At 38.7% G+C, this 22,244-nt stretch overlaps 1 protein-coding gene across 1 annotated transcript in view; it reads left to right on the plus strand.

Annotated features, from left to right (window-relative positions):
- The window catches only part of LOC139733228 (paired box protein Pax-1-like), a 34,648-nt gene that overhangs the window by 6,209 nt on the left and 6,195 nt on the right, over positions 1-22,244 (plus strand). Inside the window, exon 2 of the mRNA XM_071644067.1 lies at positions 2,885-3,390. Within this exon, the coding sequence (XP_071500168.1) occupies positions 2,885-3,390 (506 nt within the window). The remainder of the gene's footprint in view (positions 1-2,884; positions 3,391-22,244) is intronic.

Consider the following 22,244-nt stretch of genomic DNA (forward strand, 5'->3'; position numbering starts at 1 on the left):
GTGGGTGAAGGAGGGACTCGGTGTAACGTAGCCTACGTAGCATAATCAGCATACGAGTTCAGCGAACCCTTCTCGTCGTTACCTTTTAATTGTTTCATTCTTTTTTTTTCTTATTCTTTCCCCGAAGAATATGGTAGCAACGCCATCATCATGAACAACAACAGCAATAACCACTTGTTCTGGTCACTCGGCGCTCGAACACGTGTTCGTCTACGAACACCCGCTCGTTCGTTAGTATGTATGGGCTTATGAATACCCGACCCATTCACATGACCAACTACGTCACAAGGATTCGGTCGCAGCGTTTACTGTTTGAAGAACACGCATGTAAACAATCACTTTCGCTCGTTCTCATCCAGGGTAAGAGTAAAGACGGGGGAAAGAAAATAATCGCGCGTGAATTATGCACATTTCTAAAATGAATGAATTATCTAGGCGACGGGGGAGAAAAAGGTTTTTAAGGTCTATTTCTTCTCCAGCCAATTCTCAGATAAGTGGCACAGTCGTGGGCTGTCTGGACACGGGACGTTCGGTGTACGAGCTGCACGCGCCGCGCGCCGTCCGTGCGTGCCTCGAAGTTGTGGTACTAAACGGTTCTAATTGAATCAGTAAGTCAGATTACACGGTAATCCCTAATTCAAACATTTTCTTTCATCCGCATCCTTAGTCCCTGAGGGATTTTCAGACAAACATAGCCACCGATTCCCCTGGCTCCCTTTCCTCCTTCCCTTCCCCTCTCTCTGCCTCCCTCTTGCCCTTTCCTTTCACTTTTTTTTTCTCCTTACGCGCAGAGCAGCTAGTCCGTCGGACAATCGCGCGTAATACGGCGATCAGTTTTGTACCCTTTAACTGCTTCGGTTCTTAGGCTGATATCTTAATTACATGGGCGTGGCAAAAAAAAAAAGACAGGGAAAGAGAGGGATAGCTACAGGAGGGATAGAAAAAGGCCCAAAGAAGAAGAGGGAGGAGAACGTGATGGAAAATAGAGCGAGGACGAGAGAAAAGGAGAAAGGGAGGCTTGTCGAATGTGAAGAAGAACATGGATGGATAAAACATAGCGTTTGACGTTTGCTTCACTTCGTACACACCGATATTTAACTCTCGGCAAACAAGAACTCCCGTCTGTGACGCGTAACGACGAAAAAAGGGGAAATCCGTATTGACAATCTGTTGGCAATGATACACACGCTAAATGGGGGCACTAATAGGTCGACTTTGCGTATTTACAGAGTACACAAATCAGTTTTAATTCATCGCTATCGACCATCTTTTTATTGTTTGCTCTTTATCAAAGCCTTGTAAAGACTCGCGTTCTGTTTCCGCTCACTGTTCATTAAAGACATATTGCAAGATTCGATGCATTTATTCTTGATGACCAGCCACATGCTCAATGTCTCCAGCAATATATGTCTAGGACACACATGCTTATAGGGCCTAGATACACACAAGCACACACACACACACATAATGGGCAAGCAGTGACATAGATGTACACAGACACTCACAGTAGGACTTACAGTCTAATAAGTACAGACCCACGCACAAACACACACATGCACACACACACGCACACACAGTGGAGGCCATAATTATGTTCATACACATACGTTCACACACATGCATTATGTCAGACAAATCAACACATATAACGAAGTTTCATAATGTCCCAATGCACACACACACACACACACATGCAGAAACAAAGAATAAAGCTGAAAATTACTATTGTGAGTAGAGAAACATTCATATTATTAATGTCTGATAGTGATTGAGATATTGTATGCTGCAAAAACATATCAACAACAAAATCTCTCCTTGATAGCACGGTTTACATAATAGATTCCCAATTTTTATCTTTAAATGATTTTCGATTATGCATTTTTGGTAAAACTTATCGAGAATCCTGATTTTCTGTGACAATCACACAAGGATTCTATGACTCAGTTTAAGCAGCGCATATGTGCAAGAAGCATGTAACACTAACAGTTGGAGATAAATTAGCCCTAAATTATTGACCTGTGTTGAAAAGGTTGCTTAGTCATCGCCACGAAAAAAAAAAATAGACAAGAGACGTGACTGCATTGGTGATATGTCTAAGCATTGAGAGTGTAAGATTTACGTCTGAATTTAAATGATTGGATAAGTAGGATGCCACCAACCGTGTGATTAACATGCAGCACCTCTTAGAGACCTTAAGGAAGAATATCAGTTTAAAATCGTCTGCAGGACAGGTGTATCCAATAATGTATAAATGTGATGATGATTCTGCACTTAATTTGTAGAGTTTAAAGTGCACTCTTAAAGGATGAAATGTAAACTCTGGTCAATGCATTCTCTTCGTTCATTCTTAGCTTTGACAGGTAGAGAATATTAAGACGACAAGTCAGGTCGCAAAGAACGTTAGGAGATGCCCAGCATTTGATATCGCTTTTGTTTTCCCCCTCTCCCTAATCCCGGTAGGATAATTAGAGGAGCTTTTGGTGAGTGTAAGTCTTTACCCCAAAGGGCCTGGAGGTCATTGATTGGGCCCCCTGACCGATGCGGAACGGTGCTCGCACCGCGGCGAATCGGAAATGTTCTCCACGTTGATCAAACAGAGCGGCGCGATTCTAATGGCGCACTCTACCCTCCCTACGACAATCAAAAGGCCAGTCGCGCCTCCGACGCCGTCACACTCGCTCGCCTGTCACCGTCGTACGATCGCTCAGAACTCCTCGCTCGCTCGGTCGGCCGCATCCCATCATAACTCTTCCCCCTTCTTCTCCCATCTCATCGTTCCTCTTCCTCGCCCCCTTCTCAGTCTTCACTCCATCTCGCTCTCGCCTCTCCCTCACCCTATACGGTTAATCGTTAATCATGGCTTTCTATGGTATGTTTCCTCCAGAGCAAACCTTCGGCGAGGTCAACCAGCTCGGCGGCGTGTTCGTCAACGGGCGACCACTGCCCAACGCCATCCGCCTCCGCATAGTCGAGCTCGCTCAACTCGGGATCCGGCCATGCGATATCAGTCGACAGCTCCGTGTTTCACATGGATGTGTGAGCAAGATCCTCGCCCGTTACAACGAGACTGGTTCCATTCTTCCAGGAGCAATCGGCGGATCGAAGCCCCGAGTCACGACGCCAAACGTCGTCAAGAAGATACGGGAATACAAACAGCGCGATCCGGGAATCTTCGCCTGGGAGATCCGGGACAAATTGCTCGCCGAGGGCGTGTGCGACAAGTACAATGTGCCGTCCGTTAGTTCCATCAGTCGGATTCTAAGAAATAAGATCGGGAACAACACATTGTCCCACCTGCAACATCACCCGTACGACCCAACCAAGGACTCACACCGCTCGTTCTACAACACTTGTCGTGGTATCCGTGGCTCGATTTCTATTCACACGGATGTGAGAAGATGCAAATGTAAATATAATATAATGAGAACGCTTGATATAGATTGACATCAAGCTAAAAAAAAATATGATATAATATCATGTGTACATGTGTTTGTATGTATGCGTGCAAGCCAGTGTGTATTTCTGTTTGTTTTAGATGGGGGCATCATTGAATTCAAATTCTATGGGGAAGTGAATCGACGTTTATACCCTTTGATATTTTCAGCAACAACGCTTGAATAAGACAGAATCCCGTCAGCAAAAACGCTATTTGTGGACATTTGTCACTTCATTTGGCTTTTAATGGAGGTTTGGCTTTTAAGATCTAAGAACATTTACTGACTGGTATAGAAACTTACAATGCTAATAGATTTTTAGGAGAGACAATCGTATACTGATTGCTTATCAAAAGTGCGTACTGTCAGATTCAAATTCAAATTTAGATTCAACTTTATTTGGTCATCAGCTCAAACACGTGTATGAAAATATCTTTCTTCTTGACATAAAAAAAAATATGTAATTTAATTTTCGATGAAATTCGATTATAATACTGAACCTTAATCCGACCATGAAGTTCCTCAAGAGAAAAAAGACAAAAGCGACTAAAGGAGACAAACACGAAAATCAGCTCAACAGGTTGATCTTGACAGGACAGGTGTAAGTCACCCATTTTCTTAATATGCTCGTTAAAGTGCACTGTAACGCTGATCGTAAATTACATCTTGTTTATAACTTCTAATCGACGTGACGAGTTGTCGGAAATGCGGTCACTTGCGTTTAATACACGATTACTTTGATAGCCCTGAATGTTGAAATAATGTCGAATCCTATGCAGATGTGACGACACAGAACGATTCGAGAAATCTATTGCAGAACGAAGTAATACTGTATCACCCTCCAAATATAATTATTTCATGCCGAATCACTGACTTCATCCCGATGTATCAAAATATTTCTCTTTTAAAATTATGCGGAGTTCATGCAAGTTTCTTCCAAGGGCGGTATTTTCTCCTCGAAGGTAACTTGCCCGACCTGGCAAAGTCAAATATTGCACTGAATGCATATTGCAATCCATTCAGATAAAATGATTTTAACAGCGTGACAGCAGTGTGATAAAAAACTGGCTCGGCTAACTGTCAAAACATAGATATTTACCTTATTCATAAAACATTCGTCCACTTTTAATGAAATGCAAATTTCCTCGGACCTGAATCAATGATAAACAGGTGCTCACTTACTAGTCAAATCTTCCTTACACACTCCTTCATAACTCATTCTATCTTTAGCATGGCATCAAAGCAAGTCCCTTAACTGACGATAATACTTTTTCGTCTGCATCAAATTCTACAAATCGCATGATAGATAGTTGATTACTCCATGCAACCACATTTTTCAGTTGATGGAGCTCCCCGAAGCAATTTCTGTCCGTTATACCACTATTTCTTTTTTCATTGATGTCTTTGATTCTGTTGGAAATCTGCTAAAATGACACAGAATGTACCAATTGAAGAAGAATAGGCGCTTGATAAATGCTTACAATATTATTATAATTTAGAAAGAGAATGCAACTTTAAATCATTTGTATTTTTTGAAGAGCACAGCGTTTTTATTGACATCTACCATTCATCTCGCTTAAAATCAATGTCTTTTCGGTTTTTATCTCTAGCTTAGACTCATATTTTGTTGCAGGTTTCGTACCAAATCTTTGAATATTGTTTCATGTGCAATTGTAGTTCAACGCCCATCTGCGCTCCTCTCTGCAAAATGTCATTAAAGAGACTGTACAGTTCTGGTTGAGGTGAGGATTTAGCTTTTAACGTTTTGCGAGATATTCAGAAGCCACTCAATGAGATGTCAAAGAGCATGCAATTCTAAGAGGAATCATAAGTTTATTTGATGAAAATCGGTTTTGAAATGGCTGAGATATCCCAAAACAAGGTGAAACAAAGAGATCCTAATAAAAGGCGTGGCCTGTTGCCTTTCATTATTATTACTTTTTTGGATATCTCAGCCACCTGAAAACCAATTTTCAACAAATAAACGTTGAATCCCTTTTAAAATTACATGCTTTTTAACATTTCATAAGAAGTTTCTCATTATCTCACTTAGGAATGTTATAAAACCTGAATCCTCACCTCAACCAGTACTTTACAGTCTCTTTAAGGTCTTATAGAGATGTATATGCGCATCTTTTGGATCTGAAGTTCCAGGATAGTTCAACTATTTTTAGTGATTACAATAACTTGTCGATTCATTTCTGATTCTCCATGGCAAAGTGAGGTTACATGAGGCTAAGACAGCTCTTTGTCGATGAGATGAGTTCTACCAAATACGTAGCGCCTGCTCCGATAACTGCAATACATGTACAAATTGATGAGGTGCAAAGTTAGTCTACTCGATCTACAGACAGAAGCGTTGATATAACGTCATGCAATAAAAACTTAACTAATCTTGATGAAAGTTTAAGATTATGGTGTCATTTAATTTCAAATGTGAGAAATAAACTATGACAAATACACAGTCACGAATTCCAACTGCCAACATCCGCCTTGTATGCGTATACCTGTAGTAATGTATATGCGTGACAATAAAGAAATGATCATATAATTCTATTTACAATGACCACTTTTCATCTAGAGAATGTCCAGGCACAGTTTGATGATATTACACGGTACAGACTATCATCTGTGTTACTTTTTTAATCTGATTTCTGGCTTTTTCCCGGACAGAAACGTGAATGCTATGAACCCCCCCCCCCAAAAAAAAAAAAAAAAAAAAAAAAAAAAAAAAAATCGTATATCCATTATACACATTATATAGTTAAGCAACTATCAAAAGCAATTCGTTTTCACGGGTACTGAAAACTTTTGTTGCTTTACATTTATGGAATAAAAAGAGAAAGCCCAGCTGGAATCAAATTTGAAAGAATGGAAAATCTCGCTGGTTTTATCAACAAAACAAGACAAAGCAAAACGAAACGAAACAATTTAAGACAAAGCGAGCGTCTATGCCGACATTCTTGAAACAGAGCAAGTTGCATTCTGGAAATCAATCCATAGAAGTAATCATGTACAGCATAACGAAAGAGGATGCCTATCTCACACTCTTCCTCTCCCTCTATTCATCTGTCTCTCGCTTTCTCCCTCTCTTTTCCTCTCCCTCTCTCACCCTTCTTCTTTTCCCATACCAACTGTAATCCTGAGCATGCGGCACACTCATGTACGCTCAATATGGGGGATCTAATTGCTAGGATTACATTTACAGAGGGAAGAAGAGCGCTATGATACGGCTAGAGTAAGATGGAGGAATGCCAATAATACTTGTGTACTGACGCATCGCTTTATTATAAGGTGTGAGTTTAGATCCGACGAGCGTGTGCGTTTGAGAGACCGAGGCAAACCTATAGCTCCCGTGCTCGCGCGCGTTCACTCGAAGCTTAGCAAACATGGCGCCGCGTAACTCACACCATATCATAAACGAACGGAGAATTCAAAAGAGAAGACTGAAAAGGGGGAGGCTCTTTCGTTTTCTTCCTTTCTGTCAATTTGGCTCAATTTACTCGAGATTTCGAGTGAATGTGGGCTCATCAGTAGGTATCTTGTAGCGATCTTGTACCTTGGTGCGAAGCACGCAAAATCGATGGGTTTAGACAGGCTTCCCGAAGCGGAGTGATACAGCTGCCGACAGCGCAAACGAACGAATGTCTTCAAGCGACATGTAACGTAATGCGCTTCAAAACCGAAGTCTTCTTGACTCTTTAACGCAAACACACGCCTTCTTCTCGCCGTCACAACTCACAGTGTGTTAATAAGACTACTCAGTGTCATTAGTTTGACAACTTATGTCGCCCAGGATGGGGTAGTTTGATACGGACACAAATGGGAAAGCTTTTCTAGAAAATGCAGTCATGTCTTGACAGTAGTTCATATTTGTTTTTCTTCCACGGGGCCGACAGACATCAACCGTTCGCTCGAAAAGTCGATCCACCCTAGACTGGCATCGTTAGTATACGACCCCGAACAAAGAAACGAACAATGATTTACGTCTTTAAGTGATACACGTAAAACTAATTCATTTCAACCACTCTTCAAACAGGACGCATCTACAAGTAGGCACTTTGAAGCGTGAGGGGGATGACAAGACTTCAGTTGATGTCCTTGTGCTTGATAAACAAGATACAAACTAACATTGAAGGTACACTGTGCAATGAAGAAGAGACTACATTGGTATTTCTTTGGTACTGGTAATACGTTCCCGTCAAACACTGAAAACAAAATGAGTCCTTCTAGTATAATAGATATCAGGTTATCAACCCTTTGCGCATATTCACATCGTTCAGACCCAAACAAGGTGTCTCGAAGCATGTTGAAGGAACTGAAGGCCGACGAAAGACGTAAAACAATATTTCCCTCAAGCAGACCGACAGACAAATAGAAGTTAACGACAATAGTCACCAATTAGATGTGACGCAGTCCGTGTCATGTGATAGCCGATGTCGTCGCGACCCTCCTCGCTCCGACTCAATTCATCCCTTTCGGCCCACGAAGTATTTATTGTTGATCCCCGTCGGGTTTCTTTGATACGATTCCGCCTAAGTAGGGACAAGATAAACGGCGATTTGGACAACATAATCAGCAGGAGGTATAGCTATAAGGGGACCGCAGGCCAAAATACGCAGCGCACACCATTAACTAGCTATTATCGTTTGCCGTTCGTTGATGGGTGGTTTCCTAAACATTTTGGTCGATCATGTGTTTATGGTTGAAATTGAGCTTTCAATATAAACTGGGGGTGAGGGTGAGGGAGAAGGAGGAGGGGGAGGGGTGGGGCTGGGGAGGGGAAGGGATTCGAATGGAAGAGGAGATGACTGAAGGAAAAGGGTTGACTAATGATTATGTGTGGATTAACCAAAGGACAGGAGACATGTTCGTCGGATTAGCGTAATCAAGCCATTAGATTTTGATGTAGCGAGATGTATAATTCGTAAAAAAAGTCCCCGATAACGTTTTGATTTGTTTCTGTTTCGTCAAAAAGCTGAAATGAGAATAACAGGGTAATGATGTTACAGAAATCGTATTTATCTCAAGTATATGTAAACGCCGATGCGTCTGTATTGAATTGCATTCTCTCATTTAGCACATTCCCGAAGTAGAGATTAATTCACCTAAAAATGGAAACAAAAAGTGACCAGAAGAAGTATTTTTATCACGATAATCAGGGGAGGAAGAGATGGATATAGATCTTTAATTCAAAGAGTTCAAACTGAGGTTTTAGAGTTTCTTCAATTCTTTTATCCACATTTATTGAGTACAGTGTCAACTACTTAGTATTTCCACATGGATTATACTACAGTCACAATGCACCATTACACTTTCAGTATGGATATCAAAACTTTATCAAACAAGGCTAAAAACTTGAATAAGTAGTCATTGTGCTGAAGAAAATGTAATTCATGTTTGCAAGGACTAATGGAAAAACAAGCTTTGCTGACGGTGGTGTGGTCAGTAGATTTTTTGCTCATGATCTGACGTCACGATGACGTCATTGCTACGAGATAAGCCTAATCGCGAGACGAACTTTGGCACACGTCCGATTCTAGATTGAGCAGTATGAGCAGAATTGAGATGTTTTGAAGGGACAGTCCTCCAAGGCTCACGAAACATAAATACAGCATTTTCCGATGGCCATCAGGCGATGAGACTTTTCCAAATCATCCAACTCCTACGAAAAAGAGGTCACTATCGAGAAATGAGAAATGGCCTGACAATAGCCCTCGCCATAATGTGTCCGTAGGGACGGAGCACATCTTCCGATTGCCACTGTTGAGATCATTGTTTCCACTGAGCGTTATTGAAAGTTCGTCAGAAAAGCGCTGGACAAACGACACGAAACTGTAACAAACTTTTCCTCCGTGGTGGAATGCCCCGTGAGTTTAGTGCTCTCTGTTTTCTTCCCCTTTGCGACTCTTCTCACCATCTTTCTTTGGCTTTGTCTTTTTTTTTATTTCGTGAATGCAAACATGCCTATCGATCCTTATGTTCTCGGCTCTCTCCCGTCTCTCATCTACTGTTACTCTCAGCAAACTTCTTTTCGGACTCTTGCTCTCTTCAAATGCCTAATTTGCAATCAGTCTTCGGCGCCGAAGGAGAAACACAAGCTCGCAGGTATTATTGTGTTTCGTGTCATTAGTAAGCGTGAAATAAGGGATCGCGTTGGGGGGTGCGCGTCCGCTTGAAGATGGCTCGGGAAGCGGTCAAGGGTGCTAGTGTTTCGGCGTGGAACAGGGTCCGGGCTATCTCGTCTTGGCGAAGCGTTCCACGAGCGCGTCGCGCCCGCTAACCGCGTCCACAGAGTTCTGCAAGTCATGCGTAACAAGTTGACACTTAGAAAGTCTCAGTCGCTTCGAACGAGTGGTCTATGGCGTGTCAAATGAATGAAAGGGAAGAAAAGAATCTATCGCCGTATACTTTGAAACATAGTCTGTACATAGACCTCGTGAGAGAAAAAAAAAAGTAAGCGGAGAGACGGTATGCGAGGGAGGAAAAAGGAGACAGCGACAGAAAAAAGAGAGGACGAAGAAAGAAAAAGAGCCTTTGCTTGTTTTTGATAGAATTTCAATTTGAAATTCTTTTGAAAATGCTAAATTTGTGGCTGGTAGCTCACGCGCCCGATCGCTCGCCAATGGACGGCAGCGGAGCGGGGAGTGAAGGGTGTAATAAGAACCCTCCCGTTACCTCTCCGTGCAGCGGGGAAGGTCAGAAGCAAATTACGACATGTAAACTAATAGCGAAGCGCAGAGACTCGTGGTGCTTGCGAACCTGTCCTAGAGGAGGCAGGATAGAGGCTAAAAATCTGAAGAACTGAGCTAATACAGAGCGAATGTACAGGATAAGAGCATTTGAAGAGTAATACGACACAGAAAGCATACAAGGATAGGGAAACTCAATTGTTTGCTTTAATTCCGAGAGGAAATAAGAACATCGTCCATGGCTGATGAAAAGCCATACTTTTAGGAGGGAAAAAAATCTCGGTCAGTATTGTCCGAAGAAATCACTATTCTTCTTTTCTCTTCGATGCATTGTGCTGAGGTTTAGATGGGTATATCTGTAACAAAGGACAGGACAAGGCAAATTCAGGAGGCAGTGACACGAGATTGAACAGGTGGTGCTAGAAATGATTGTAACTTGCATTGTTCGACAACCATGCACCAAGTACTTACACTGACTTAACCCCAGGTACCATAAACTCTACTCTACAATACAATTGATAAAGACATAAGATCGAATTTGAAAGACGCCGTAAGTCATATCACAATCTGGTGCACTATACCTTAGAATAGTTTACAAAAACCGATTACGTCACTCAGTTTGAATTAAGATAGAGGTTATAACAATACATTTCGGAATGCATATCTACACAATTTACACCATCATTGTAATATTCATTGTTATTACATTAAAAAAAAAAGACAAAGCAGCCTTCTACTGACATTCGTCAATTGCCGTCGGATACAAATACTGCAAGATATTTCTCGACGCAATGATGACGTCATTCCATACATTTGAATTGCTGCATTATTAAAACATAGACGTGCTGATATCTGTCTTTCATTTTGGTGAAAGAATTTTGCATTCAGACGTGTTTCGGCTGATATTTACCAACCCGCGGTGTTTGCAAGTACAAGTCACCTACATCATTCCTAGAGCATTCGATATCTATTTTTGTATTTCACGAAATCTTGACTTATTGAATATCTTATATAAGGTGGTGGACGGGTGTCTGGCATTTCGAGAAAAATGTAGATCTTTGCTAAATTGTAATCACTCTACGTTATGAATAAAGGTGAAGTCAAGAGATAAATTTGCTGTACTTAAGTCCGACTTGGCAGTCTAATAAAGTTTAAAATTTTGACGAGCACATGTTATTACGCCGTGGCCAAATGCATCATCGATAGTGATGATTCAAAACAGCATGCATTGCCAAAGAAGGCAATCTTGAAACCGTTCCAACTTTCCTGGTTGCCTCCAGAATTACAGTCTATGAAATCAGCTTTCGCCATGAAAGGAAACACGGAAATAATGTCATCTGGCCTGAGCAATACAATACTACAGGGCTTATAGAAACCGATTATTGGATACTCCTGATTTAGTAAATTTAGCAAATGAAACCGGATTACCGAATGACATTAATTCAGGTTTGCTTTGATTAGTGTTTACGTGTGCTTTTCTTACTCTAAGCCTATATGTTTGAAAACATAATGCGCTTAATTGATGGGAGTGTTTAATGATACTTGTCAATAGTATCCCATTTATTTCTGTCAGTAAGGTTTTGAATGAGGTTGTCGTCAAATAACTTTTACCTAATCAGCTTTCATTAGTAATGTCCACGACGGCATACGGTACATTATAATCCGTTTATTGATGTTTTCTGTGAAATTACTGAAAAGAAATTTGATTTATTGAATATGTATCAAATTATGTTGAAGAAAATAAAAACAAACAAACAAACAAACAACGAGAGAAGAAAGATCAAACTAATGACGACCCTCGATCTATTTGTAAAAATATACATACATGATGCAAATTTCAACCTAAAAGTGACGGAATAAAATTGAGGCGTGCGCCAAATTGTTTATTTCAAAGAAACTTAAAAAAAAAAGAGATGTCTTCCTTTACTAAAAGTTATGTAATAATTGTGTCTGTAATACTATATGCAAATCATTAAAAATGTTGACGATTTGTTTTAATGAATACATCATTTTTTATTAATCTACGCTTATTCTATATTTTCCTTTACTGGCTCTTCTACATTTTTAAAAATACTTCCTCTTTATCTCAATCATCAGCACTTTCCCTCTTGGTGTCATTTTCAATCGTCTGAATTTCTTCCATACTTACGTTCCCGTAAAGATTTGTATAGGAGAACTCATGTTCCAGTAGTCAGTGGGTGTGCTCTGTCTAGTTTATGTTAACTTCTTTACTATACTATCATTTATAATGCTATTTTAATCTAACTTTTGTAACCTTGTTTCTCATTGGAAAAGCGAGCACAAAATATCTTTATGCTATATAGCCTTAATAAAAATTAAAGCAATTTAACACATAAGAATAAACTTGATTAAAAAGAACGAGAGAGAAAATTATCTTTGCATAACAGAATATCATAGAATGGTACAGTGTACCTCGAAATATTATAGCATATTATATTGGTCATGCATCTGGTCGTATAACGTCATGTGCGTGAAGAATCTGTTTTGTAAAGAAAATGTTTTGTACACGTATTATAAATCGAGATGTTTCGTACGATATCACGTCATAGTCACTCGATGTCTCTAATTGTCACGTAATAACTACTTATTTCTAATAGCCGATGGAAAGAGACATTCAACACCGTGCCGCCTCTCAAATAATTATTCACATCTTTTCTGATATTTGAAGAGCTTTTGTCAAAATTAATGTGATACATTTCTCAGCAGATAAAGAGGTTATTATCAAGGCTTTTAGGTAAGTTATATTTACAAGTGGAAGGATGAAAATGTATGTTTTTTGTATGCTTTGAACGAAGACAATCTGACTATTTAAGAAAATATGATTGAAGTCAGTTTTCTTGTTTAGAAGACAATGATATCTCGTATTGTTGTCCGTTTTCATCTACAGCACAATTATTTTTTCAATGACAAGCGTTGCTCAAATGTAATTGAAGATTATCTGAAAAAAAGATGCAAAAGAAAATCGCAAGTACTTGAGTTCGATTGACTAACAGGTAGGTTGCAATTTGCTGATCATTGTTGTCGGCCGGGTTGTTTTGGGTTTTTACAGTGCTTTGCAGAGGTATATGAAATATTTAGAAGTCCTGTCAGCGTTGCTTACAGAGGAGGAAAAGGGCTTTTAAAGGGGACCTCCGGATGATTTTAAGATTTTTACATTTGAACAACTATGAATTAGTTAAACTGAGTACAGAGTTTCAGAATTTATAGTGATTGGGATGAGGAATGAGAATGTTTTCAAAATCTATAACAAATTGCAATGAACAAGGATGATGACATAGCAGCCTCACCATAAGAATGTATGAGTTGGGGCTCAAGGAAGCAGAACAAAAGAAGAAGGCATGCATAGATTTTTCACAGGTGAACTTGTTGAGCAAGCGATATTGTAACGGAATTATACACTGCTACATTTCTGAAATATATGAGGCTCTGGTGTCATCAACGGTGTTCAGTGTAATTTGTTTAAGATTTTCAATTTATTGGTTTCTCTGCTCAAGGACCGCAATAAATTCCTCGAATCTATACATGGAGCTGTTGATTTATGTACTACATGATGTGAAATTATGAAAATCGTCCGGAATGCCCCTTTAAGCACATATTCAAAGATCAAAATACAATGGCAAGAGTAATAGCAATACTGCTCCTTAGTCCTTTACATTAAGTGATCTTGCTATACCGAACAAAAAGGGGGTGATTTGTTTGTTTGTTGGTTGGTTATTTAATTACGATTAATTGGAAGGAGAGGGGCAAAAACTCGGGTGATACGTTGGTATGTGGAAATACACTCAGCATTGCTGTTTATTAACATGACTGTATACAAATAAAGAACAGACATAATCAATTAGTATGGACACTATTGGCGTGTGGTGATGTCCGAATCAGTCCATTGTAATCAAATACTTCATCTCTGTTTATTTTTGATGTATGATGGAAATAGACACAATAAAACAGAAAGACAAAGAAAATGATAAAATAACTAATATTACAATTATCACTTAAATTGTCGAGAAATTATCGCTTTTAGGCCTGTACTAACTTTCTCTGTTTTTTTTATATGACTCACATGATGGTGAATGTGTTTAGCAATTAAAAGGTATTTACATAGATTCTCATTTTACAGTGCAAGAAATAAGGGGAGAATCCCAGTCTTTAACCTATTGAGTGTCTTTGAGCACTTTACCTCTGCCTGTAAACATGACCATTATACCCTCAACGAAAACTCCGCAACAACGATTTATTTGCTTATTTAGTTCAGCGCAATTGAATTTTATAGAATTTAGGGTGTCGAAAAGGGTGATATGTGCTTGATTTGAAGTTTAGTTCGGACGATGGCGTGAACCATTAAAATGAGAGAGGGGGAAGAACTGGGTGTATTTGAAAAGCGAGAGAAGGGGAAGGCGGGAGAGAGGGCTTTTTTTTTTCTTTTTGTGGGCAGAAGTCACCGCGGAGTCGTGCAGGTGTGTTGTAGAGCATGTAGCGAGCCAGCGCAGCGCAGCCGAGCGTACGGCAGTGTGCGTGCGCTGGGAAGGCCTTCGAGTGGAGGGTAAATACATTATACGCGGTGCTTGAGTAGCCGTTTCCATTAGCTGCGCGATGAAGACTGCATGTAAAGTGCTTGGATATCGTTGCTGAACGAGGCTTGAGGAGGGTGCATCGGGACAGTCTCGGCGTAGACGGCTACCAGGAGAAGCACGCAATTCAAGCGCCTCTCCGCCAAACCCCCAAAGGTGCTAATTTCAAAGTAATTTTCATGACTTTTTTTCTCTCTTCCCTCTACAGGGATCTTTACTTGAAGATGTCACGTCCAACCCTTCCATGTTATATAATTCCCGGTATAAGTCTCGACTGGGAGGCAGAGGGTTCGCAGGGAAAACCGTGCAAGAATTGTTGAGCTTCAAAAACGGTCGCGCCAGTTCCGGACTGTTCGTGAGTGCTAAACATATTGACACGAAATTCCCTCGACGGGATGCAGCTCCAAACCTCGAGCAGAAAGGCAGAGAGAGAGAACGAAAGAGAAAGGAGGGGTTTGGAATGGGACAGGGAGACAGGGGAGATAGATAGATAGATAGACAGATAGAGAGATTGGGACTGACAGAAGGGCAGACAAATATTAAGCAATCGTCGTCGAGACATTCTAAGACCTTTGCACACAGCGTCCATGACTGCAAAATAGGAATAAAATGAATTCAGGATGAAAGTACAAACCAAGGAAAGTCAAAAGATATGGTATGAAAATAAGGGGGTGGGGACAGAGGGCCTTGGAAAATTTCATTTGTCGTAGGAAAAAAAAACACGAAACATAAGAGAAAAGACAAAAGGTGAACGCAGGAACGAGGAATTAGAAAACAAATAGATATAAAAGTGAGAAACACTGGAAACCACAAGACCTAAACAGAGTAATTATAATACGAACAGTAAAATGAAGCTGAAAGGACAATTGTCATTGCTAAACGCTCACGGAACAATGTTCATAACGACAACAGATACTACAGCGCTATGTATTGCTTCACAATGTAAACGGCGAGACGCAGTGATTTAAAGATCTAATAAGTTACAAGATAATGCCAATTTTAATGTGGTTCATATTTTATATATATATATATATATATATACATATATATATATATATATATATATATATATATATATATGTGTGTGTGTGTACATGTATTACATGTATGATCCTACCTTATTTATGAGCTGGCGCTTCATGCCTGTGTCTGTAATGATTATAAATTCACGAGAAGATGTCACATATTTAAAAACTTTTTTGACATAATCTGGAACAATATATCCATACATTGTCACAGCTATACGAACTAGTACTTATCTTGTTTTCAGTTTTCCAGTTGGATCCTGATAGAAGAGAGAATGATGCTTTTGATTACTCTTCAAGCTTTCTAAAGTGAGAATGTTTGCGTATATACATATATATATATATATATATATATATATATATATACAAACATATAGTATATATATATATATATATATATATAATATATATATGGCATGAAGATAGAATATCGACATTTACTTTTGATAGATGGATCTTTAGAATGTCTGAGAATCAAACTTTCCTTCTTCTTTTTTTCTAATTCAAGGCCATTCACCTATTCTCTGTGTTTATGAAAAACACGCAGCTGAAGATGATTTTGATGTGCGCTTAATCCATACATTGTGATATATTGAAACATTAAGGCAACATCTTATTTCCAAAGAGAAAACAGTTGTTGCTTTAACATATGGTATGAATTCATCCTACATTTGGTCATACAATGTGAGTCAATACAACACAGGACGACGGTATCAGAAGAGTACGGAAGAAAAGACGAAGACCAAAGAACAATATGAAAACGTTTTGTCTGATTTCTCATCCTCGATCAGCTTGAAGAATGAATATTTCTTCTTTTCTTCTTCTTTCATTTTTCATCTCTGCCTGAGTTAGATATCTTTTATGAAGATCTGATAAAGGGTAAAGCAGTTTATGATTGATAACTCTTGAAAACGAGCATATTCATTTTCATAATAAAGCAGTTGAGATTCCAATGTTGGAAAGGGGGACATGGGGGAAGAAAAGTAAATGCATAAAATCTAACACTCCCATTCGATGTTTAAGGCTCCCAGGGTGTTTTTCTCAGCTATTGCATAACGAAAATATGGGTAGCTAATCTTCCGGCAAATTCATCTATTGATTTCTTTCTTTCTTTCTTTCTTGTAATTTTCACTTCGGTTTCAGAAAAAGAATAGAGCCTTTAAGCCTTGGGGTCACCTGACGTCATCTCATCTCCTCTATTTCTCCTTCCTCTCAAGAAATCAACCCGTGACGTAATCACGCGCATATACTAACAAGGCTGGCTCGTTCCCAAATCCACTTCAACTTTCGCGAACATCTTCGTTGCCAATAACGCTAGCAGAAATGTAAACAATGCCATATTAAAAAGGGGAGGCAGACGCACGCAGTCAAAGACACACACAAACACAAATGCATAATTACACACACCGTAGGGTAGTTTTTCAAAATTTCACACCGGACCGTTCAATGATTTATCAATGTATATTATACATACTACATAATTATGAAAATGTGTTCATTGGGCGTGTCTTTTTGAGCTGAGCCATCCTCTCTTTAATTCTATTATTGATCTACATGCCCTTGGCTCGGCTTTTGTTCACACTGTTGTTTCTCGCAGCCTGTAGCCTTACAAGATGCCGAAAACCCCTTTTCTCTTCTTAACTCATCAGGTCCTATTAGTATTAAAATCATCTAGTCATTATCAAATTGGCAAACCTGAATTTCAATGCACATATTGTTGTCGGAAATAGATTACATGAAACTTGTTAAATCCATTTAATCTGCAGTAGATTAGACAAAACACATACACACACAAACGCCATTTTACACGGAAATGTTAACCTTGATCTTTTAACACGTGTTGCCAATTAAGGTTCAGCTGTGATAGGTAGCGATTTACGGGCTTTCGATAAATACACAATCGAAATAAACAGTTGTATATACGATCCCCCCCCCCCAAAAAAAAAAAATAAAAAAATCAAGTGACACACAAAATCTTATTATACCGCATGATATGCTAGCAAAGAATGATTATGTTATAGTGTAAAGATACAATATCAAAACATAGAACTGTGATTTCTTGGAATTGGTGGTTAAGAGCCTTTTTTCCCCATTTAAATGTGATTTTTTATTTTTTCCTTATTAGAATGGTATGGTACTTATGTATTGGTCAAAGTTGACCACATTGCTCCTAGATTTTCAAGCAATATTTCCAGCTTCTGTTAAATTTGAATGGATTTTTTAAAAATTTGATTCTTAATATGGCTTTACTAAAAATGAAATGACGTTATTGATAGCAGATATGTAGAATGTTCTGGAAGTAGTGGTTATTGTGTGTTTGTTTGCTTTTTGGTTGGGGGTGGGTGAATTGGCTACGTGGTTTCAGTAGGCTCTATTTATGAATGACAATTGACTTCATTTTCGTTTCCTTTTTTTTTTTTAAGAGGATCTGTGAAATTTGGAAACTTGCCTATATAATTCTTTAATACCTCATTGCCGAATATGAATGCGTCCTGTACAAAAAATTATAAGCATACTTGCCATTTTATCCATAATCATGTTATCATTGTTCTTAAATTTACAATTTAGATTAATTTGGTTTAGAATTTGTGTATTTTATACGTAATTACCATTACGTTTATCTATATATTCGATTACATTCATTCTCTTTTTTTTTCCATTGCACAAACTGTTTAAATGTTTGATGTATTTTATGCTTTTGTGTTTGTTCTTTCGATTTCAGTGAGTCTCTCATTGTTATAAATCACTAAACCATGCCATTATAATCAATTTTGGCGGAAGATAATTTCAGATCGAATCAAATAACATTTTGTTTTCAATGACAGAACATATATTTAAAACTGAGTTAAAAACAATCAGAAGCTTCAGTTCGTGAAAGAATATTAATATCAAATTCGCAAATCCTGTAATTTTTGTTTAATTAAGAAGCCAAATGCCTTCTCTATGTCACAGTTCAGATAATTCAACTATACAAACAACAACAACAACAACAACAAATAAATCAACTCTGCCTATCTTAGCGTATAGCTGGCATGTCATATAGAGATCCTTTAGTAACGTGTGTTCTTCGCAGTTATGACAACAAATGAAATTAGTAATTTCGTATAAGGGGTTAGAATGTTTGTGAATTGATCAGGCATATATCTGATATTGGAATTGCATTCGGTACAGCAGAATCGATTGAAATAATGTTAAAACTTATATGACCTTATCCCAATGACATGCAATCACTGCCCTATTTTCGGACAATACAATTGCGGCTGTGATCATCTTACGGAAGCGCGGAAACAATACATCGTATTTCAGTGTTGATTGCATTTTGTCTTCAGAGGGAGTAGTTTCAATGTTTACAATTTTTGAAACATTGATGGTTAAAATTATTGTTAGGTTGTTTTACACTTATCAATTTATATCATTCAAATACTCTGCAGTGGTACTAGAGGATGACAACCTAAAAAAGAAACACTAAGATGACCCCAGAGAATCAAGCAACAGCGACTCAAATTATGAGAAAAGAAGAGGACGACTTAGTACCGGGTTACACACAACGAATGCATACGTTAAAAAAGGTTATCCAGGGTCACATTGTGAGGCCGTGACAAATGGGAATTTGGTTTCCGGGCACAGACCGGGGCCATCGTTTCATTACTCACGTCTCTAAATAACTCGGTGGGTTGGACCATCTAGCGCTGTGCGGCACTTACGAAACTATGAAAGATTTCTCAGGTGTACGAGCGCATTGTTTTCTGTTTTTCTTCTTTCTTTTTCCATCATAACGCCATGATGGAATTTTTCATAACGAAAACTGCGACCTCAGACAATGACTTTGCTAAATAATGTCATTGCACTGTGCTGTCAGCCTGAAGTGTAACAGATGATTCTGTCTGTGGTTATAAAAGCAGACTTAAAAACTTACAAGTAATCGAGAATATCTCGTACTTTTAATTTTACTTTTTATTGATTTTGATGTTGATATTAGAATGATTTTTTTTTAAAACTCCAACCACCTGGCAGACGAGACGAAGTTTGCGATGCATCCGTCTGATCACATTTATTTAAATCTACACTAGTTACTGGCGTTTACTGGTCGAGTTTATTGCTGTTTTGAAGCATATGTGTCTAATTTCACCACAACGCAATTTATTTTTCCTTTATACACCTGTCATTGCATATTGGCATATTCTGTCCGAGTTTTTTTTATATGTATGCCTGTATTTCCGTTGATACAATTACTTCAGCGGTAGTTGTCACGTATGAAAGTTTAATTCGTGACTTGGTAAACACGATAAGCTTTGTGCAGAATATGATTTTTCGACTGTACAGCGTTATCGTGTACCAAATCTAATTTTCTATACGAAACTCAACCTCATATAGTTTACATGGATTTACACTTTTGCCCTTAATAGATTGTGATGTGAATTAATCAAGTCAATACGGAGCGAGCTATTAGCTAACAAAAAATTTCGACGTTACTTATAATTTATAGTACTGTTTCCCGGCAAAATGTGTATCTTGGAATGAGAATTATCATGATAATGATGTCAGAAATGGCGTATGTGCTAGCTAATGAAAACGCGTATGAAAAGTTCAACCACATCAAATAATTCTGTCCACTTGATGTGGTATGGAAATGAGCTTGCTATGCACAAGGAAGATCTTTTTTTTTTCAAGGGGAAAAAGACTGAGATAAGAGGGAGATGCGATGGCAACAGAGATGTAATATAACGAGTTGGTTGAAGGGAGAGGAGGAAGCGCCGTCGGAATGGTCCGGAACATAGCCCGTACTACAATCAATACAACTCCTTCCGTCCTTTCCGTTCGCAAATATTGTGAGCGAACATCAATGGGCTGCTTTTGGAGACACAAGAGAAAGTAGAACTATCGGAACTCGTAAAAAACGCAAAAACAAACAGGGGGATCTGTTCTGAAGACAAAAGGACAGTAATAAAAATCGAGAAATTGGGCCACAGTGCAGGTCAACGACTCTCGCTCGCTGTCGAAGTTATGGGATGGTGAGGGTAACGGTCGAGGGGTTGGCCGCCCGGCCGGCCAGGCGTAGCATTCCCCGCGGCCCCGCTGCACGATGATAGATGGTCCTGCGACATGAAAAAGAAGTAATTTTTTAACGGCATTTCTGCTCAAGCGTTGATATGTTGTTGTAAATTGAATTAGAAATAACACGGCATTCCAGCCAGGGTTGTGCTTCGTGGTGTGTGGAAGTTTTGAGCAACAGTCATCACTCTATTCTCAGGCGGTGTTTACCTCGTGGGCATTGGTTTAGATTCCGTACCGTCGCACTGTTTATCTTGGAACCTTTATGTGCTGAAAATTACCCCCATCGATAGCTTTCGACCTTCGCTACCATCTTGAACTTGCCCTTTACTTCAGACAGCAGTCAAACGAGGACACTCTATGTCTGCCCAGTCTGCGCTGCCTTTCTTATTTCTTATCCGTGGTTTCGAGTGTTGAACGGCAATCTAGCACCGATCATGATTTATGTAAAATCTGCATGTGCGTCTACGATTATTTATGCAACACTTTAACGCACAATCACGTCGCTATACAGCCCGGTTAGAGCTGAGATTTGTCTGTTTTGAAAACTGAAATCAATTCTTCTTCTTTTTTGTCAAGATTTGTTTGACATGCAAGTGACAAAATGATTTTTCTTTGCTATGTGCGTGCTACATACATGCAGAACACATAATGCTCGTTTCCTCCAATTTATCGTCTGCATGCACGTACTACGTTATGACGCATTTCACTCCATGACTTTGTAATAAGTACGGTTTACGATAGCATGAAGTCTTTCTGAAGAAATAATGTTATCTTTATACATTTTGTGAATTACATTTATGTAATACATACAATTCAGACGTTTAAGTGTCTTGATATTTTTTTATGTCAATGAGTCCTTTGAATATGACATTGTAAGTAACATTTGAAAAGTCTAATCTTTGATCATGCGAAGTCATATTGAAATTGCAAGTCGATGAAGGAAGCTATTAATCAAAAAGACACAATTGTGTGAATATTTTTCAAATTGGATGTAAGAGCGATAATATGATAAATCACATCTCAGTCAGCTTATCCTGTATACCGATGTAATAAGTAGTAACAGTAATTTGCAATACAAAGGATATTGACAGGTTTTAATTTCTAAAACATATTCATTTTCATTTTATTCTATTTTATAAATACTCTTGTCCATGACAATTCTAAAATGGACAATTAATTTGTTAATGATTCAGTCGTTAGATAACAATTCATACAGTGGAAATAGCATTGTCATTCTATAAATTGTCATCCTAACATACCGTGACATGATTTGTTAACTGAGTCACGACGCGTCCCCAACTCGTTCAAGGTGTGCAAAACGTAAATCAAATTCATAATATTTCACACATAACACATTTTTAAAATGTTTTGCAATGCTGAATTTGTTAACGACCATTAGCTATTTGACTTAGGTCCCTTCAGTTCTGCATAATCTTTTTCTTTTTTTAG

Source organism: Diadema antillarum, unplaced genomic scaffold (genome assembly GCF_040938485.1).
Source record: "Diadema antillarum isolate AM-2024a unplaced genomic scaffold, OU_Dant_1.0 seq00000463_RagTag, whole genome shotgun sequence".
Taxonomy (NCBI): Eukaryota; Metazoa; Echinodermata; class Echinoidea; order Diadematoida; family Diadematidae; genus Diadema; species Diadema antillarum.